General features: G+C 39.2%; 1 protein-coding gene across 2 annotated transcripts in view; it reads right to left on the minus strand.

Annotated features, from left to right (window-relative positions):
• The window catches only part of CHM (CHM Rab escort protein), a 67,088-nt gene that overhangs the window by 36,678 nt on the left and 12,480 nt on the right, over positions 1-17,930 (minus strand). Inside the window, exons 3-8 of one of the 2 annotated variants that reach the window (XM_089536550.1) lie at positions 14,962-15,034; positions 14,127-14,251; positions 9,194-9,596; positions 5,717-5,833; positions 3,742-3,862; positions 2,562-2,787 (exon numbers count right to left, since the gene is read on the minus strand). In XM_089536550.1, coding sequence (XP_089392676.1) covers positions 2,562-2,787; positions 3,742-3,862; positions 5,717-5,833; positions 9,194-9,596; positions 14,127-14,251; positions 14,962-15,034 — 1,065 coding nt within the window. The remainder of the gene's footprint in view (positions 1-2,561; positions 2,788-3,741; positions 3,863-5,716; positions 5,834-9,193; positions 9,597-14,126; positions 14,252-14,961; positions 15,035-17,930) is intronic. The other variant, XM_089536551.1, reaches the window with a different exon arrangement.

Raw genomic sequence — 17,930 nt, forward strand, 5'->3', positions numbered from 1 at the left:
TAAAATTACTTTTAATGAGTTAATTCTATTCACTGGATCTTGCAAAACAGACATTCCATATAGAAATGGCTATAGTTAAAATACATACACAATTACATACATCTATATCTGTATCTATTTTAAAGGTTCAACTAAGGTTAAAAGGCAAAATACCAAAAGACACCCAAATAAACTACTTTGGAGTAAATCCAGAGCTTGGAATGTTATTCCAAAAGCTCTTAGTATTAGCTGTTATTTTCAAAATATATACATTATCTTTGTATTATTTATTGTTTATTAGTAACTTGTTAGCAATACATAACTGACAAATTATTTTAAATTATTGTCAATATGTGAAAAACTGCCTCAAATGGGTAACATCCTCCCGAAAGGAGACCGTTTAAAGTAATACATACATGCTACTCATTATATCCCCCAAGTACTGCATTAGTAGCAATGTTAAAATGGAAGGAGTAGGGAGAGAAGACATTATTTCCCAAATACAACGTTACTTCCAAGCTCGAGCTAAATCCAATAGTAATTCTACTTAGAATACATCCACTGATATCCATGGGACTTTAGGTGTGATTTACAAGTCCCATTTGTTTTAGTGGGTTTGTCCTGGTCATAATTAATCTTGGGTTTAGCCCACTGCTTTTTTGTTGCACAAATCTCTTTCTGGTTACATCCACATACAAAAAAATGTGAATGTTCATGTGTTGGAAGTTATATAGCAAGAAGAAAAACAAAAGCCAATTTGCTCATGGCTAGTTAGAAATAAAGGCTGGTCTTATTCACTCAAGGGACTGCCATAGTTCTAGAGAACAGTGCAGAGTTTATGCAGAATTCATTCAGAATGCAAGATATGACTTACAAATGTCTTTGAATCATTCACATAAATATGCATGCATGCCATTTATAACAGTAGCCTTGATGAGAACACACAGGGTAACTGACTGCAAGGAACGCTTAAGAGGGTTACATTAAAACAGAATATGAAGAGGTGGTTAGAAATCACAGGACAAGTGACACCTTATTCTGATAACCTGGCGATAAAAATTGTAGGGTATGATATATAGATAGGGATGTTACCACTTTGTAGACTGACTGAACAATATTCCCAGAAGTCTTAAAACACTTCTCAGCAAAAACAATACACAAAGGGGCAAACAAAGTCCTACATTCAGAATATAAGATGAGTAAAAGTTAGAATCTTTAAAAGAAGGAAGCAGCTATCTCCTAACTTTGTGGGGCACATAGTGAGAGAGTGTTTGCAGCAGTGTTAGTTTTAGCATAAAGCCGTTAATCTTAACTAGATTTAATTTGTAATTATTTTCTTCTTGCTACATCTGTTCTCAGTTGCTGGCATTCTTGAGCTGCTTGATAAGGGTCTACTTTAGCTATCCCTAAGCCCCATTTCTGGCACTCCAATGAGCACATGGCAGCCACTGCTGTAACTGCCCAACATGTTCCTCCATGGCAGGGGTAGGCAACCTGCGGCCCGCGGGCCGGATGCGGCCCGGCAAGGCCTTGGGACCGGCCCCAGCCCGGTCCTGCCGCCGATTGCCGCCGGGGCCTTTGGGGGGCAATTGTCTTTAGAAGCCTCAGAAACATGCATTTATATTAACATTTTTTAAAAAATCAGCAATTTTTTTCGTGTGTCCTCCATTTTTTTTTAAAAAAAGGGTCTTCCCTTTGAAAATTTTGTCCTACATTTGTCCTGGTTTATTTATATATTTAATTTTTTTTAAAAAAAATATTTAATTATTTATTTATTGGCTTTGACCCCCCAGTTGTCTGAGGGACAGCAACCCGGCCCCCAGCTCAAAAAGGTTGCCTACCCCTGCTCCATGGTGTATCTCTCTAATGTGGAGCAGCTAGAATAGTAGCTCCATCCTATCTTGGTAACATCCTCCTTTCATTCCAACTGACACTGCTAATGCCTCTGAGCAGCCAGGCACAGCCCCAACATGCCTTGGCCCCAGTGGCTGCTGAGACATGGTCTGCCTATTCCAATTGCCATTGCTGTGGCCTCTCAGGGAAAACAGAGCAAGTCAGGCACAGATTCATCATGCCTTGACACCATTGGCTGTTGAGAGAACCCCTCTCCATTCCAGTTGCCACCATTGTGGCCTCTGAAGGAAAGAAGAGTAGCTAGCTTCTGCTGCTCTCAATCCCATCATCCCCCAGTACCATACCCCCTTTTCTTATGTGTCCTGCCTTTTCCGATTGTAAGATCAAGGGCATGGAACTGTCAAATTAATAATTTGTAAGCTGCTGTTGGAAGCTTTTTGGCTAAACAGTAAGGTATAAATGCTAAAAATAAAATAATAATATAACTAGTAGCAACCTGGTACCCATTGAAGGAACTCTGCTATTGCCACCATCACTATTCACCTCTTTCAATTTTCCACTGCCAAAAATAACATGAAAATGACTGCATGTTTTAAAAAATCCCATCAGATTACTCAGTATTCCCAGCTGAGTGCTATCAATATCAGCAGCTGCATAAATAACAACAACAACAATAGTGATAGTCTCTGCTTACTACCACCACAATGATAGCAATAGTCTCTGCTTACCGGCAAAAGCACTGTGGAATCTCCCCTTGGCCATACAAAGGAAATAAGAAGGGTGTATTGCCATAACGGCCAAGGCACTGCAGGAACTTCTGGGTTGCCTTCAGTCCATCTATGGTGTTGCAAGTGTCCTCTGAGACCATTGCGATGGAATGCAAGATGAAGTGTTGCAAGTTGGGAGTCAGTTTCTGGGTTTTTAAATAGTCTGAAAATTTACACTCCCTCTGAGCTGTTTTTCAGGGAAGAAAAATCATGACTTAGTAATTACAGATAAATATCCATTTAAAAAACAACACCTGCCAACCAATTAATTTAGAAACCCAAAATGTGAAAACCGGAAAGACACAGTCATGCGAGAACATGTCAAGGATAGTGTTAATCAGATTTTAGGCTTCAGGCATCTCTCTCTCTACTCTATCAGACAGCAGGGTGACGTAGATCCTCATCTTGCCCACTGCAAGGTAAGGATGTACAATTATTCCCATTCAGATGTTTTTTGACCTACAACTCCCAGTAGCCTAAACCACCAGAACCAACATGGGAGATAATAGGAGCTGCTCTCCAAAATTATCTGTGGTCCATCCTTGCTCTAAGGCTTAGAATCTATGCACACACCTACAGAACTCATAAATGTCCAAAGGCTTCACCTATCAGTCTGAATGGCCAGAACAGCTCCACATGTGATACTGTTTAAAGTGAATGGGAAGTCTTTCTTAGGAAGTGGCTTCTCCACGCAAAGATATCTGTACTAAAGCCAAACCATTCTCTAAGGGTTTTCAGCCACGAAGTTCTAAAGAACATCTAAAGAAATTCTCCAGACAAAGACATCAAAATTTAACAATGAAATCAGTGTTATCATAAAAGGAGCCCTGGTGGCGCAGTGGTTAAATGCCTGTACTGCAGCCACACTCAAAACCACAAGGTTGCAAGTTCAAGACCAGCAAAAGGGCCCAAGCTCGACTCAGGCTTGCATCCTTCCGAGGAGGGAGCTAAAATGAGTACCCAGACTGTTGGGGGCAAATTAGCTTACTTGCTAATTAGCTTACTTGCTGTTCACCGCTATGATCTCTGGAATAGTGGTATATAAATAAAACAAATTATTATTATTATTATTATTATTATTATCATCAAAGGAAAGGACACGCAAAATATGGGATTCTGCTATTTAATAAGAGATACAAACCTTGATATTCATCAGGATGCTGTTCAAAATCTAGGCAAAATGTCAGAAATCTCATCAGCATTCTCTTTTCCACCATTGTCAATTGTTTGCTATTGAAGACATCAGCTCTGGAACATGGCACCTGCAACAAAGTTTGGATGTCCTCATCAATCAATCCAAATAGGTAGGGGGATGGTCATTTGTCTGTTTCACAGAATGTAGGTGTGTGTCTGTTACTTTTTAAAAGATACTTCATTTCAGGTAATTTAAAATGGGATTTTTCAAACTGTTTGAGAGAATATCAAAGAACAGACCATGGGATTATTCAACTATATTCAAGCTTCCCATTTTACTGGTACCAGTGTCATCAATTCTCTCTCACAAGGTTTTGCTCCTCAACTTTTAATCCTAAGAAACACCAGTTAGCATTAAATCATGGCCAAGGGATTTGGATTCAAAGACTGTACATAAGGAAATGACTAGATCCAATCTACAATGAACTTTTAACTGCAGCTACAAAAGATGGTTGGAAATTTGCACCAGAAAGGAAAGGCGCTTGGGGAGAGAATGGTAAATCTAGATTCTCAGACATTACCAGTCAACAGTATATTATATTCATGTTAGCTAATTCAGAGTCTTCTCAAGATATCAGACTTTTAAAAATCCATAGTATACTCTGCACACGTGGGTAACACAAGCACTCCCTTACTGGATGGACTAAGTGAGAGTGAATTCAGCATCTTCAAGGGCTAATTAAACTACACAGATTTTGAGTAATTGGATGGAGCCTCCACTCTTCAAGGCTTTCACTACCAAAGAACATCTTTCAGACCTTTCGCTGCCCCTGTGAACTTCCCAAGTTTAAAATCAATACAAAATTTCCCATTTCTCTGCCCTGAGGCATCATTAAAATAGTCACATTTGTCTCCTTTTGGCCTTTCCCCCTCCCACATAATAAGCTATTCATATACTATTCTTATTGACAATTGCTTGATCTTGGATGCTATAGTGGAGCTTCAGTTTTAATTGGCCTTGCTCAAGGATAGACAACTGTCCTTCAGGACATCAACTCTTGTCTTCTATTTTACTTTACCTTTTCTTATCTCCCTGTTCTCACATCAATACATGTAAAACCTCTGCTGACTATATACTTCGGCTGGAACCCTGTTGCCACATGACATTACATCATCAGATGCACCTTTTCCTCATTTCATGCCATGCTGGCTAAGGTATGCAGTCAAAATCTGCCACCTCAGAGCAGGCTGTTCTGCACTGCTTTACTTATTTCAAGATCCAACCACATTGGATCTGAAAGAATAAATTATAGTATACTCTTGCCCTTACAACCAGAATTTGAACCCGTTTCAAACTGTGGTTTAAAGGGCAAAAACAAATCTGGAAGCAGAGGCAAGCAAAATACTTGCCTGAGCAAGGGAAGAACTGGATGCCCAAGAGAGAGACTGAGACTGCTTTGGGCCTTTGCCTTTCATCAGGGGGTCAACAATGATGGGCACTTGCTACAGTTCATGTCGCTATCTGTTCACTTGCCATTCCCATGTAAGCAAGCAATAGCAAAAATAAGGATATGGGACAGTATCCTCTGTTTAAAGTTCGCTCTCCCTCAGGGCAGTTGTTCTAATTAAGCCCAAAGGGGAAAGTGAGTAGAAAAGAAAGGGGTTCGTTTGAAAAAGACATCCTACTAATAGCATCTTGCTCAAAAGCACCACAGAATCTCATTTTGTATTGAATTTGACAAAGAAGAAAAACCACAGTCTGCTCATTATGTTCAATCGAGCCCATTACCTACAAGGTAGTATAAATAGTGCCACAATTTATAAATGTTGAAAAGCTACCTAATGCTATCACTGCACTCAGGAATGAAAGAAGACTCTGCAAATATACAAATGGGAAGAAAGCAAACCAACATTTGCACAAAATGTTTGCTCTTTCAGATGGGTCACAAGCTCAACTTGTGCAGTTCAGTCCACTGGAGTACCTGTTCCACTCTCCCTTCTCGAAAAGCAAGTATCCGGGTGACATTTTTGAACTCAGCATATCGACTAACATTTGACTTAATCAGGAGGTCGATCAACAATCCTCGAGAATACAGTAACTGTACAAAAGAAAAACACATATCTATATTTTATCTTACTTATAATTAACATTTTTTCTTCCTTGATAGCTTTTTTGGCAAGCAACACACCTTCAAGACTGCAAAGTACTTTGCATATGTGTCATTTAACTGATAACAGCAATGCTATTCCTACATCTTGCTCCTTCTAATAATGAAATATGGTGGGGAGTGCATGCAGATTAGCCAAAACAGGACCATCAAAACCAAGAGAAGACTGTTCACATATTTGGAAGAAGTCTGAGGTTTACTAAAATCTTAACTGAAAAATCTTTAGTAAGTTAATACCCTGGTAAACAGCCCATGGAAGACTGAACAATGTCAATATCTGTAGAATGTAGGGGTACCGTTAGAAAAGAAAAATGGAATACTAGTGGTTGGAAGGTACTTAGTACCCTTCCTGGGGAAGTTAGACTAGTCCCCTTCTTGTTGTCTTTCCACCATCAGGCAAACACCTTTCAATTCAGGTAGGCCTTCAGTAACTAACTGGGTTTAAATGGAGGTGCTGGATTTTTAGCTGCTTTTAAAAATGTGTTTATGACATTTTAAATTAACAGGTAACTTGGTATTTATAACTTGCTTTGTTTTATTAAGATGTTTTAAAGTGTTGTAAATCACCTTATGCCCCAACGTAAAAGGCTGTGATATAAGTAAATATTAAACAAGATTAGAAGACCTTTATTTTTAGACACCTTTTCTCATTATTTCTGGCCAATGAGCAAAGCAAACAGAAGCTAAGAGAATGATGGAGATGCTAGAAAGAAGAACATGGAAGGTCATGCATACTAGGTTCCAGTCAAAACTCAGCCAGGAAAATTTTAAAAACCAAAAAAACTAAGACAAATTGCCAGATAGGCACACATTTTGACAGCCTTACATTTATTGTGATAACAGATAGTAGGCATGCAGTCAGTGAAGATATGCAGCCATTGACTTCATATCCAGTCCCTCCATACAAAAAAAAAAAAGGATGCTCCAAATCCTCCTTTCACAGATGCATAAGCATCAAGCACTTCTAGCAGCAGAGCATTTCCTTCAGGCAACTTTAGGAAGTGCTGGTCTAGAAAACCACTTCATTATCGGGAAGGGATACAGCATGAAACTGGAAGGAGCATATGTAGCTGGGCCATGTACCAAAGAGAAATCAAGAAAGACAGTAAAACATGCCAGTTCAGTCCAGCTGCAAGTAAGGATCATGGAAACCTGAAAATATAGGTAAGAAATCTCTGGCCCTCTAGCTATTTTGGATTATGCAAGCAATTCACATATTTGATGACCTGCAGCACATTATGCCCCATATTATTCAATAGCAGCATATGCACACAGATGGCTTAATAAAGGAATGTCACCACCCAACTAATAATCTAGGTCACCACCATCTGCATTTTTCCCACCCATCTATGGGCCCAGAACTAAACCCACATGGATGAGAAGAGTTTACTATAACTCCTACAGCCCCTTATCACTGACTATGCTGGTTGGTGTTCTAGGACTTCTAGGAGATGAAGTCTCAAGGTCCTTCATCACAGAGAAAGAGCACTCTAGGCTTAATACATTTTCAAAATGAATTACACAGAGGCAAAGAAGACACTCTGGCGAGAGCTAAAATATATCTTGGAACCAAATTTGATAAGGAGGTTTATGAAGATTCTTGTGGGAGCTCTATAAAACTATCCAATGAAAGAGGAATGTACTGCTCCTTGCAGCAGTACATATATGCAATGCTTTCCAGAGATTTCAGACTTGGATGTACTATTTCCAAAATATCCTTTATACGTGTCCAACAAGTGCTCTATTTTTCAGTCCCCAGACTTAACTACTGCCCTTATTTTTTTCCCCAATATCCCAGAAAGCAGAGTGCTCACAATGGTTACAAGTTGAAACCATAAAATTTAATCTTCTAACACCTTTCCTCACTTTGTATAAGCTACAAATTTATTACACATTCTTAGAAGGACATGAATGTAAAACCCACAGCACAAGATGGATGACCTAACTTTAAAAAGCAATGCTCCACTGGAGAAAGTTACTTATGCGATGCCATCATTCTCAAAGTCTTTGCAGCCAAGAGAATATAACTTTGCAAGGATTAGGAGGAGACAGGTGTGTTTGTCCATCAGAGCACAGCTGTGTCCTGTCCTGTTCTAGAGTGGGGAACTCACAGGGTATGATAGATCAAAACTAGCTAGAGATGCAGAACCACAAAGAGCTCCATTTACTTTGACAAAGTTAGGACTTTTCTCATGCTAGAAGCATGTCACCCCCCTACCTCCTCTCCAAAATCTGCCAATTTCCTGTGGAGTCTGTGATGGTGGCAGGACTGAGACAAAGCCTTCTTGTGCTTTCGAACGGCTGGGTTGGCAGAAGCTGGGGCTAGTGATGGGAGATCACTCCATCACATGGTGCTTGAGTCTCGAACTGCTGACCTGCCAACCTTGCAATCGTCAGAGTTGGCATCTTAACTGCTGAGCCACCAAGTTCCCTCTGTGGGAAATTCAAACTCAAAGCCTCTCTGCTCAGACAGAACTCTGGATCTTAGCTACCGCTTACTACTGCTACCGTATATACTATACTAGCTATATACAGTCGGCCCTGATTTATTATACACGGATTCAAGCATCCACAGTTTGAAAATGTTCCCAAAAAAGTATAAATTTCAAATATCAGACTTTGATTTTCCATTTTTTTAAAATAAGGAACATCATTTTGCTATGTCATTATATTTAATGGGACTTGAGCATCCACAGATTTTGTTATCCACGGGGGATCTTGGAACCAAACCCCAATGTATAACAAGGGTCCAATGTATTTGTAACTCTATCCAGCTTCATACAGAAAACATGCCACCATAATATTTCTCATCCTATGTACCATGTTGTACTGGTTTTCCCAATTATAACCCCTTTGGCCGTCACTTTTCCAGTTCTTTAGAAAAACATCACTCTAAAACGAACAACTGTAGAATGGTATTCTTAAATATATTTAAAAAAACAAAGTAAGACAAGCATCTAACCCCCCCCCCCCCAATCCTTAAACCATGATTATGAAAAGCATTGTTTTCAAAGGGAAGGCTCAAGAACCATCTTGTTAAAGACTTAAGACTGGTGATAGGGCCAAAGAACAAAATGTTCTGATATTTTTGCCTTGTCTCATTGTTTTTAAAAATGGGCATATCCTTAAAGAACTGCAAAATATTCTTTTGTAAACTGACCAATGCCCTTTACAGAGCAATATATAGAGTCCTACTATTATCATAATTATCTTGTTTAGCCTTCAAAGTTTCCAAAGTGATTTTTAAATGGAACAAATAGATGCTTTCAAAAAAGTAAAGGAACTTCCTACCTTGGAAATTAAATCAATATTAAATCGTCTCCCTTCTTTAACAATTTGGGAATAAGTAATTTTCCTTGGTTCAACTGATGTTTCAGTCATAGATGCAGATTCACTGTTTTCTGTTTCCGACACCAACTGACCAGGTGTTGCACTGTCACAGCATTTCTCTCCTGGTGAGGTTTCTTCTACACTATCTTTGTCAGCTGTACAGTGTGGATCATACTGTGCAACGCTTTTGGAGTATGTTTCTTCACCTTTAGCCTCCAATGAATGATCCTCAGAAGGAAGAGTCTCCTTGTCATCATCCAATGTAGCAGAGACTTCCTCCACAACCTCACTAGAAGCAGAAATAACCAAGGCAGACATTTTTGGCAATGCACCAGCTTCTTCCACATCTTCAGATGAATCCTGACTGATTTTTAGAAGAGAAGGACAGAGAAAATTAGTGCCCAAAAACTTCCAGCTTATTAGACACTTCAGCCAATTTTCAAAATACTGTAAATGATATGCTGACCTTGCCTTATCAATATAAACACAGTGTATATGTATGTAACAATGAAAACTGGCTATCCACATGTAAAGCCCACTCCAAGTCACTAATCAGATGAACCATTGCAATTGGAATATTCACAAACAACTCAGGTAAGAAGGGTTTGTCAACAACAAAATGTTAAGACACAACAGGGCTTTAGTGAAAGAACTACTTGTTCATACAACGGAAGAATACTGCCTTGTACGAACTATGGACAGGAGGGGTTGTGAAATGAGCAAAAAGGCAAGATATTAAAATATAATTAGAAAGGTTTTTTTAAGTAATCAGAGAGAAAAGCACAATATATTTTCATCTTCATTGGCCCCATCCATGGCCTTCAAATGAAACTTAATGAAGGCATGCTTTAAATCTTGCTGTTGTGCCCATTAATCCTCTGACTACCTGTCATGATAAAGGTAAAGCAGGTTGAAAGAGCGAGGTCAGCACATGTAACAAGTCTTGGGCATCTTCCTTTTTCCTTAATGGCAAAATCCTTAACATTCTCTCTCTAAGGCTGCACTCCACCTTTAAGCTCATCTTTCTTTTTCATCTTCAACTTCAATGAAACCTACCTCTACAACTAATACTTTGAACTAGGGTTTTCAGTTTATGCTACCAACAGAGATGAATCAAATCAGTGTCATTATTAATGGGGGCGGGGAAGAGGAGTTCGGGCAACAATTTTGCATTATCTTTTTATCTCTTAACCAGATAGCCATTAATCCTCCAAGCAAATGTTTTAAGCTTAGCTGACAACTAATGAACTGTGATTTCAAAGGTGATCTGAAATGAAACAGCAGTAAAAGTTCAGTAGCTATCATTATAAAAGGCAGAATTCCCTTCACTGCTAGCAATAAAAGTGACTTCATTTTCAGGTCCTCTTATGTCCATCTCTGATGTAATTAGTAGCCCGACTGTATTTACCAGAGAGACCTCTGCATGGGCTAGGGCAAAATAAAGGTTGTATCATTGCTTGCCTCTGGTCAAATCCATATTTTATCAACCAAAGGTACTACTGTGGGCCTTAACAATTCACGAGCTTCCCATCCCAGAAGTCAACCGCCACCTATGGACAACTGTGTCCTGTATTATTCTATAGTGGTGATATGAATGTGCATGCTTCACTGGCGGCACATTCACATTACTATCACTGAAAAAGGTGGAGTACAAACGTCCGTGTTTTTTTGGCATCCATGGAGGGGAGCTGGAACTGAACCTTCGCCAATATGGAGATAACACTGTGATAACAAAATATTGGAGCTAGCAGCTTTGTATTATCAAGTCAACACTATGATCAGGTGGACATTTTTAAATGCAGTGTAAGAGTGAAGGTGTGGAGAACTGGATCACACCGCTGTGAGTTTAAGAACCACCACACATGCATATTACGCACAGGTGAAGCAGTAGGAGAAGCCATTGCTGGACTCGTTTGAAGCCTCCCAATATAAAAAAAGAAGGAATTTCTCCCATCCTTTCCAAAACGCATGTGTGCATGAAAAAAATTAGAATGCTATTCTCCTTAAAGAGAGTCAATATTGCTCTAATATCACTGCTATGGTATGGCAGAAGTGGGACTCATGCTGCCCTCCACAGGTTTCCTCATCACTGGCTATGCTAGTGCTAAGGCTGTTGGGAGTTGTGGTACAACAACCTCTGGAAGACTATAAGATTCCTACCCATGATATATAAGTGTCACTTTGTGCACACCTCCTTGACATGAACCATGAACAAAAATGTTGTGAGGCAGGTTGGGTAAAGGGATAGCCCCAAGGTCAAGCAGTGGGCTTTATGGTAAACAGAGGATTGAACCCAGGCCCCAAGACCTAAATCTACCATTCCCATCCAGAGCTAGAGGACCTCCAGATGTTGCCCTACAGTCCTAAACAGGCTTGCCATTGGTGAGGGATGTTTGCATTAGTATTTCAACATCCTCTGAAAAGAATATGAAGCTAGATACCACTAAATTAGTTCATGGGAAGCACTGAAACATCATTAAGATGGAATGCTAAGCGTGCTTCCATTAATAACTTCTACTGAAATCAATAGGACTTATTTCTCTTGTATCAAGACCTTTCTCTACAGGATCACAGTAATATGAAAAATTAACTGTGTATCTTTACAGCTAATATTTTAAAATACCAATTTCAATGGACCAAAGGGGGAAAAATCCAGCTAATCCTTCTGAATTTAGACTATTAAACTGAGATATTCCAAGCCACTTTTAACAACCTCCAGAATATATCTTGCACAAAACATCAATTTTAAATAGAACAACTGTGACTATAAAAACTAGAGTAAGAAGGGGGGGGGGGAGAATCACTCAAGTTTAAATCTTTGTGCAGGCAGGGATATTTTTTCCCTGCGTCTCTTTTGGTAATACTAATTCGCAAAAAGAATACATCTGCAGCACAAATTGTGGTGTAAATTCTGAACATTATCTAGCGTCATTCATTAATTAATGGTACTAACAAAAGAATCTCTCAAAGCCAATGCGTCTTATTAATGCCTCGTAACAACCACCCCTTCCGATAGGTCAAAAGAAAAATTGCCAAGCAGCTGGTTAATTTATGCAGCACAGGTGTTCACTATTTATTTTTCAGCCATTTGCCTTTTTTTCAATACCGCTTGTTGCGGAGATGGTATTCTTCCCCTTTGATGGATGCACTTTGTTCTGTGGCCATTCATTTCAGCTTTGCACACTATATTACCACTGCTACCCAGCTGTTTTTATACTCTCAAAATAAATGTTTCATGGCAACTTCATAGAAGTTCAGGGAAGTCAAACAACAATGGCAAAAAAATGAACTGAAAGTATAGACCATAGAAAGACCTGGGATGAGCTCTTGCTTGAACATTTAGTTGCTTAAAAGAACTACTCTTAAATTTATTTATTTATTTAGAGTATTTGTACCCACACTTCCACCACAAAGGCTCTCAGAGTGGCTTACAGATTGTTAATTTGACAGTTCCCTGCCCTCAGTATAAAATGTAAAAAGACATACAAGGTGAAGGGAATGGCAGTGAGGAAGGGGGCTGTGTATTCCTGCAATGTAAGGGGTTGGACTGGGTGGCCCTTGCGGTCAATTCCAATTCTAGATTCTCTGAAGTCAAGATATACTAAAAACGTAATTCAAATAATATTCTTTCAAGGCAAAGTGCTGGTTCAGATGAAACAGCCAAGTCAAGGTTTGAAGGGTGCTGCTGTAGAGCTGAGGAAGGTGCAAAAAACGGGCAACCAAAATTATCAAGGGACTGGGAAAAAATCCCTAAGAAGAAAAGATTAGAATGTTCAAAACTGTTTGTTTTAAAGAGGGGTAAGAAAGAAACATGACAGAAGAGTATAAAAGAGCAGATCCTACATTGTGTATAGTTCCCCATTTGAAGCTCTACATCCTCCCACCTCCTGATAGCTGTCAAGAGGATGAAGGGACCCCGGTGCTGATGCTTGCTGGTGAGAAGGAGGAGGAAAGAGGTGATTCAGACCACAGAGAAGCAGCTGGTATCAACACCATCAGCAGAAAGGGGAAGAAATGAGGATACATCTCCTTTTCCTTCCCCCAGGAGCCCAGACCAGCCAGATCTTCATGGAAACCGGATTTAACAGCTGCTGGCTGGTGGAAGGTTTCTGGAGAGGGTGTAAAAGCCAGTGCATAGCCTGGTGTGCCCAGTCCTAAAAAGGGACTTATGCATGTAAAGGTCACTCAGAGGATGCTAGCCTACGTGTGATAGGGAGAAAGTGGATACAGACAGGTTTTCTTCCTCTTATTATAATTATCATCATCCGATGAGGATGAGGGATAGGAGCTTCATAAATGACAAATGAAAATATAGATGTCCATACAACACAGTTCAAGTAAGGAATATGTTACCACAATATGTAGCGATGGGCTAACAACTTAGATAAATTTACAGAGCTTAGAAGTAATGAATTGTAAGTAACACAGCTGTCTGTAACAAGCTACATTTCTGGTAAAGCACATTTGAAAACTAACATAACAAGCAGGAACAAAATCACATTGTTGGTGTAGTGACTATTCTACAATTTCTCCTCTCCCACTGTAAAAATGTTTAAAACTTAACCTAGAATGAGATAAGACAACATTGTTTGCAAAAAGCAAACAATTTGCAAAAGGCAAACAAATGAGTAGCATTTTCCAGTTACATTCTGAAGTTACTTTTAAAGGGCATTTTTCAGGTTTTATATCAGAGCATTTCTGAAGCTGACTTTGGCTGAAGTTATGTGTTCTAGGCTCTTCTCTCCAATATCCAATGGAGGAGAAGAGAAGCCTCACCACTATCATGGTGATAACAGAAGAAACTCATGTCACTGTTATTTCAACCATCTCTCATTGCAAATATGTCCCTTCTCTTCCTCCACACAAAATTAGGTGCAAACAACTATGCAGTTACCTGGCATAGCAGAAGTCTTCAACATTTCGAATAGTTTGGTCTACTTTGTTAAGAGGAATGCCTTCTTCATTTTCAAGGATCAGCTCTTTCCAGGCAGTGTTTTCCCCACATGGTTCAGCTCTTTCCTTGAATGAACAACCAAAAAGGAAACTAGATTTATGTATTTAAAAGTCTTCTAAAAATATACAAACAGTACTCTACATTTTAGTATTCTACAGTTGCCCCAGCCAACATAGGCAACGGTGATGGAATATGGTGGAATAGTCCGTGTCCTGTGCTCATCCATATGCTTAGTCCTCGCTGGGGGATTTTTATACCTTCTTTATGTTTTTTTTTCCCTTTTAAAAAAACTTTTGCAGATTGGAGGGTATTTCTGGTCTGCTGATATCCTCCCTTTGTATATGGATAGCACTGTTTTGGCCATACAAGGATCTGCTGCTAATGTTTTTGATGCTTATGTACACCCATTATTATTACAGATTTTCTTCTGGCATGGAGAGATCTACTGGACATCAGATCATGATAGGTGCTACCAAGCTGTTGAAGTCTACTAGTATAGCTGCCATGGTAGAATCCATATCTGTCATCTGAGGACCAACCTGGGCTATATCCAGAGAGATTCTTTACCAGATGATGACCACAACAGCTGTGAACACAACAATGGTGATCTAGATCAGTGTGGAGACTGCTAAGACCAATGAAGTCATGGGTTTTCAAAGTGTTCAAATTATGAACAATTATAAGCTAATATTCACTGAATGACACTAGCAAAGTGAAAGACAAAAACATAACAAAACAATATAAAGTAATGACAAAACGCTGAGATAAAACTTACTTTGTTCTCTTTTATCCAGGACAATAATCCAGAGAAACTAAAACTTGCCCAGTTTCCTCCATAGTAATTCCTTCTGTTAGGGGGGAAACATGAGGGAGGGAGGGAGAAGAATCAACTCAACTAACATTCTTTATTGCAAGAATTCAGTTACAGTTATTTTAATGATGTACACAGCTTGTGGAAGAATAAACCAGTTCCAAACAAGTAAAATCTGGAGCTTCCCATTTTAAACATACATAGCACTAGTAGAACTAGTAGATTCCTGAAATATGTATGCAGTCCTCTGACTGCAATCCTCATATAGCATCCTATAGAACTAAATCCAACCGCAGAAGCAGCAGGAGATTTTTAATATATACACACACACATACACGCTAGGTCCTGCCACTCACTGGGCTTCTAAAAGCGACTGTCTTCTTGAGATACATACAGGTAATCCAATACCTTGTGCAATTCAAGATTTTCAGGATAGCTTTAACCAACAACCTCTGTAGATTTGGTGGCTCATGGAAAGCTGTAATGGGAGGCTTGCTCTACCAAAAAGTTTCCAATTTGGAAACAATGGGTAACTTTCCCTGACTGTCATATGGTAGTTTTTGTCATTGTTATCAACCCTCGAGTCGCTCTCGACCAATGGCGACCTTGTAGATGAGACATCTCCAAGACTCCCTATCCTCCTGTTCAAGTCCTGCAAATTCATACCCTTGACCTGTTGAGTTGAGTTTCCATTATAGAAATTATATTCAGCTTTCCATAAAGAGGTCCAAGGAACTATGTTATAGAAGGTCTTTCAACCTTCACACAGGTGCATACTGGAGTTGTTTGAGCAGATCACACTCTCAAAGAGCCAAAGAAACCTCAATTTAGCCAAAGATACTGATTCTCTGTGCAACATCTCTCCAGGCCAGGGAAAGGGCAGGAAGAATCCCACAAGAGAAGAGAAGGCAAAGGGGAGATTCCATATTTCCAAATCTCAGAAGTTAGTAAACCGTGTTAAAGGTTAAGGCAGTCCCTTCTCCAAGATACCCTCACTTGGTGGTTTCCAAAAGGTTTCTGAAATTACTGTATTTTCTCATTCTAAAAGGTCGAAATGCTTATCCTAATGCTTCACCACTTGCCCTAAGAGCTTTTTGGTCATATGTTTCAATCTTTGGTCTTGTCTATCAGCAGAACGTAGTGTCTGCAAGAACTTCGCTAGAAATGAATTTGGCAACCTGATCTCCAAACCAGTTTGATTCTGTTTGTTTTTAAATAAACTACTGTTACAACAAACCACAATTCCTTAAGCCTGAACATGATGGAGAACTGTGATTAGTTCTAAAGCAAAAGGTAAAGCTGTTGATCTCTTCATGCAAATGAAAGAGGTGAGGGCACACACCTACCAAAATCACATGCAGGCTGATCCCCTTCTATATTAACTATGGCTTAGCATTAGACCTAAACTTAGGCTCTGTCTTCCAAGAAGCAAAGACCTTTGTATCTTTCTAGACCAAAAAATGGGTTATTGATACAAGCATCACAGCAGGCTTGCAGGGGGAAATTCTATTTCTTGTGTGAAAATCAATTAGAAAAGCTGCCTCTTTCGAAGCTGCAACAACCCTGAAAAAATTAATCAACGCTGCTGATGTCAGGGAAGAAGTTGCTGATGCTTCATGATTTCTCCAGAGAGCAGGCTGCAAGTGTCTTTTCTCTATTTGATCTCTTGGAGCAGTGGGGAACAATCTCCTGCCATCAGAACAAGTTGCCTCTCACATCTGCCATATCAATTTTAAGAACAAGAATGTAAGAGGACTTCTTCCTCCAATCTTAAAAACTTGTACTAAACATGAAACTGAAGCACTTATTAGACTATTATTTTCCCCCAATTTAATCCAGAATGTATATGAACCAAAGCATTTGTACATTTCAGGATTTTTAAAATTATTTAAAATTAGTACTGAGGGTCTGAACTACTGCTATTTCCATTAAATTCAGCAACACTTCTACTGAATCCTGTGGCTTTCCCCAGAATTGTTGGCCTCTTACTCTTGCATGCTCTCTTCTTTGCACCCTAAAACCAATTGGAGGGCTGCAATAAGAAAGGAAGGAAAAAAATCTCAATTCTGCTAGCAGTGGATACAAAAATACACCACTAAATCTTAGCTAAAAATCTGGTCTAATCCAGCATCCTATTTTCAAAAGTAGTCTGCTAGAAAGATGGGTCTGGTAAGCATTTCATTATTTGATTTCTATTTCATCTTTCTCCCAAAAAATGAATCCAAGGCTACTCACAATAATATCAGATAAAGGCACACAATTAAAACACAAAACTAGATCATCTATCAAAACAGAATTAAATTAGATGCACCATATAAAGCAATTAAAACACATCACTAAGAAAGGTACAGCATCCCAATGGTAGAGGTACTGTCTTCTACAGCAAATCAAACAGCAGAACGCAAAGAAGCAGACTTGAATGCAAACATCTTCACTTATTGGCAGAAGAACAACTGAGAGCAAGGCAGCCTATTCTGCTTTGGAAGGGAGTCTGAGAACAATCACTGAGAAGGTCCTCTATCAAATCCCCTCCAGAAGGATGGTAGAATGGATGGCCTCCCCTCCAAAGCTAGGTCACACTCATTGGAGAATACAGTCCTTCAGATATAATAATAATAATAATAATAATAATAATAAAATTTATTTGTTAACCGCTTTTCCAATGATCAAAGCGGTGTACAACACGAATTGCAACAACAGGAAGACATGAGAATAAAAATTGCAATACAATAAAACTTCAGTAAAACATTACAAATTACCAATAAAACCTTCACAGTATACACAGTATAATAAATCCAAATCCAACTAGCAAATGTGGACAGTAATACATTCATATGGGGGGGGGGGTAGTCAGATGTTATTAGAGACATTAGGGAAAGCTTGCTCAAACAAAAAGGTCTTAAGTCTCTTTTTAAAGAGGTCTAGAGAGGGGG

Source organism: Sceloporus occidentalis, unplaced genomic scaffold (genome assembly GCF_023333645.1).
Source record: "Sceloporus occidentalis isolate IW3139 unplaced genomic scaffold, rSceOcc1.0.p SCAF_8, whole genome shotgun sequence".
NCBI lineage: Eukaryota > Metazoa > Chordata > Lepidosauria > Squamata > Phrynosomatidae > Sceloporus > Sceloporus occidentalis.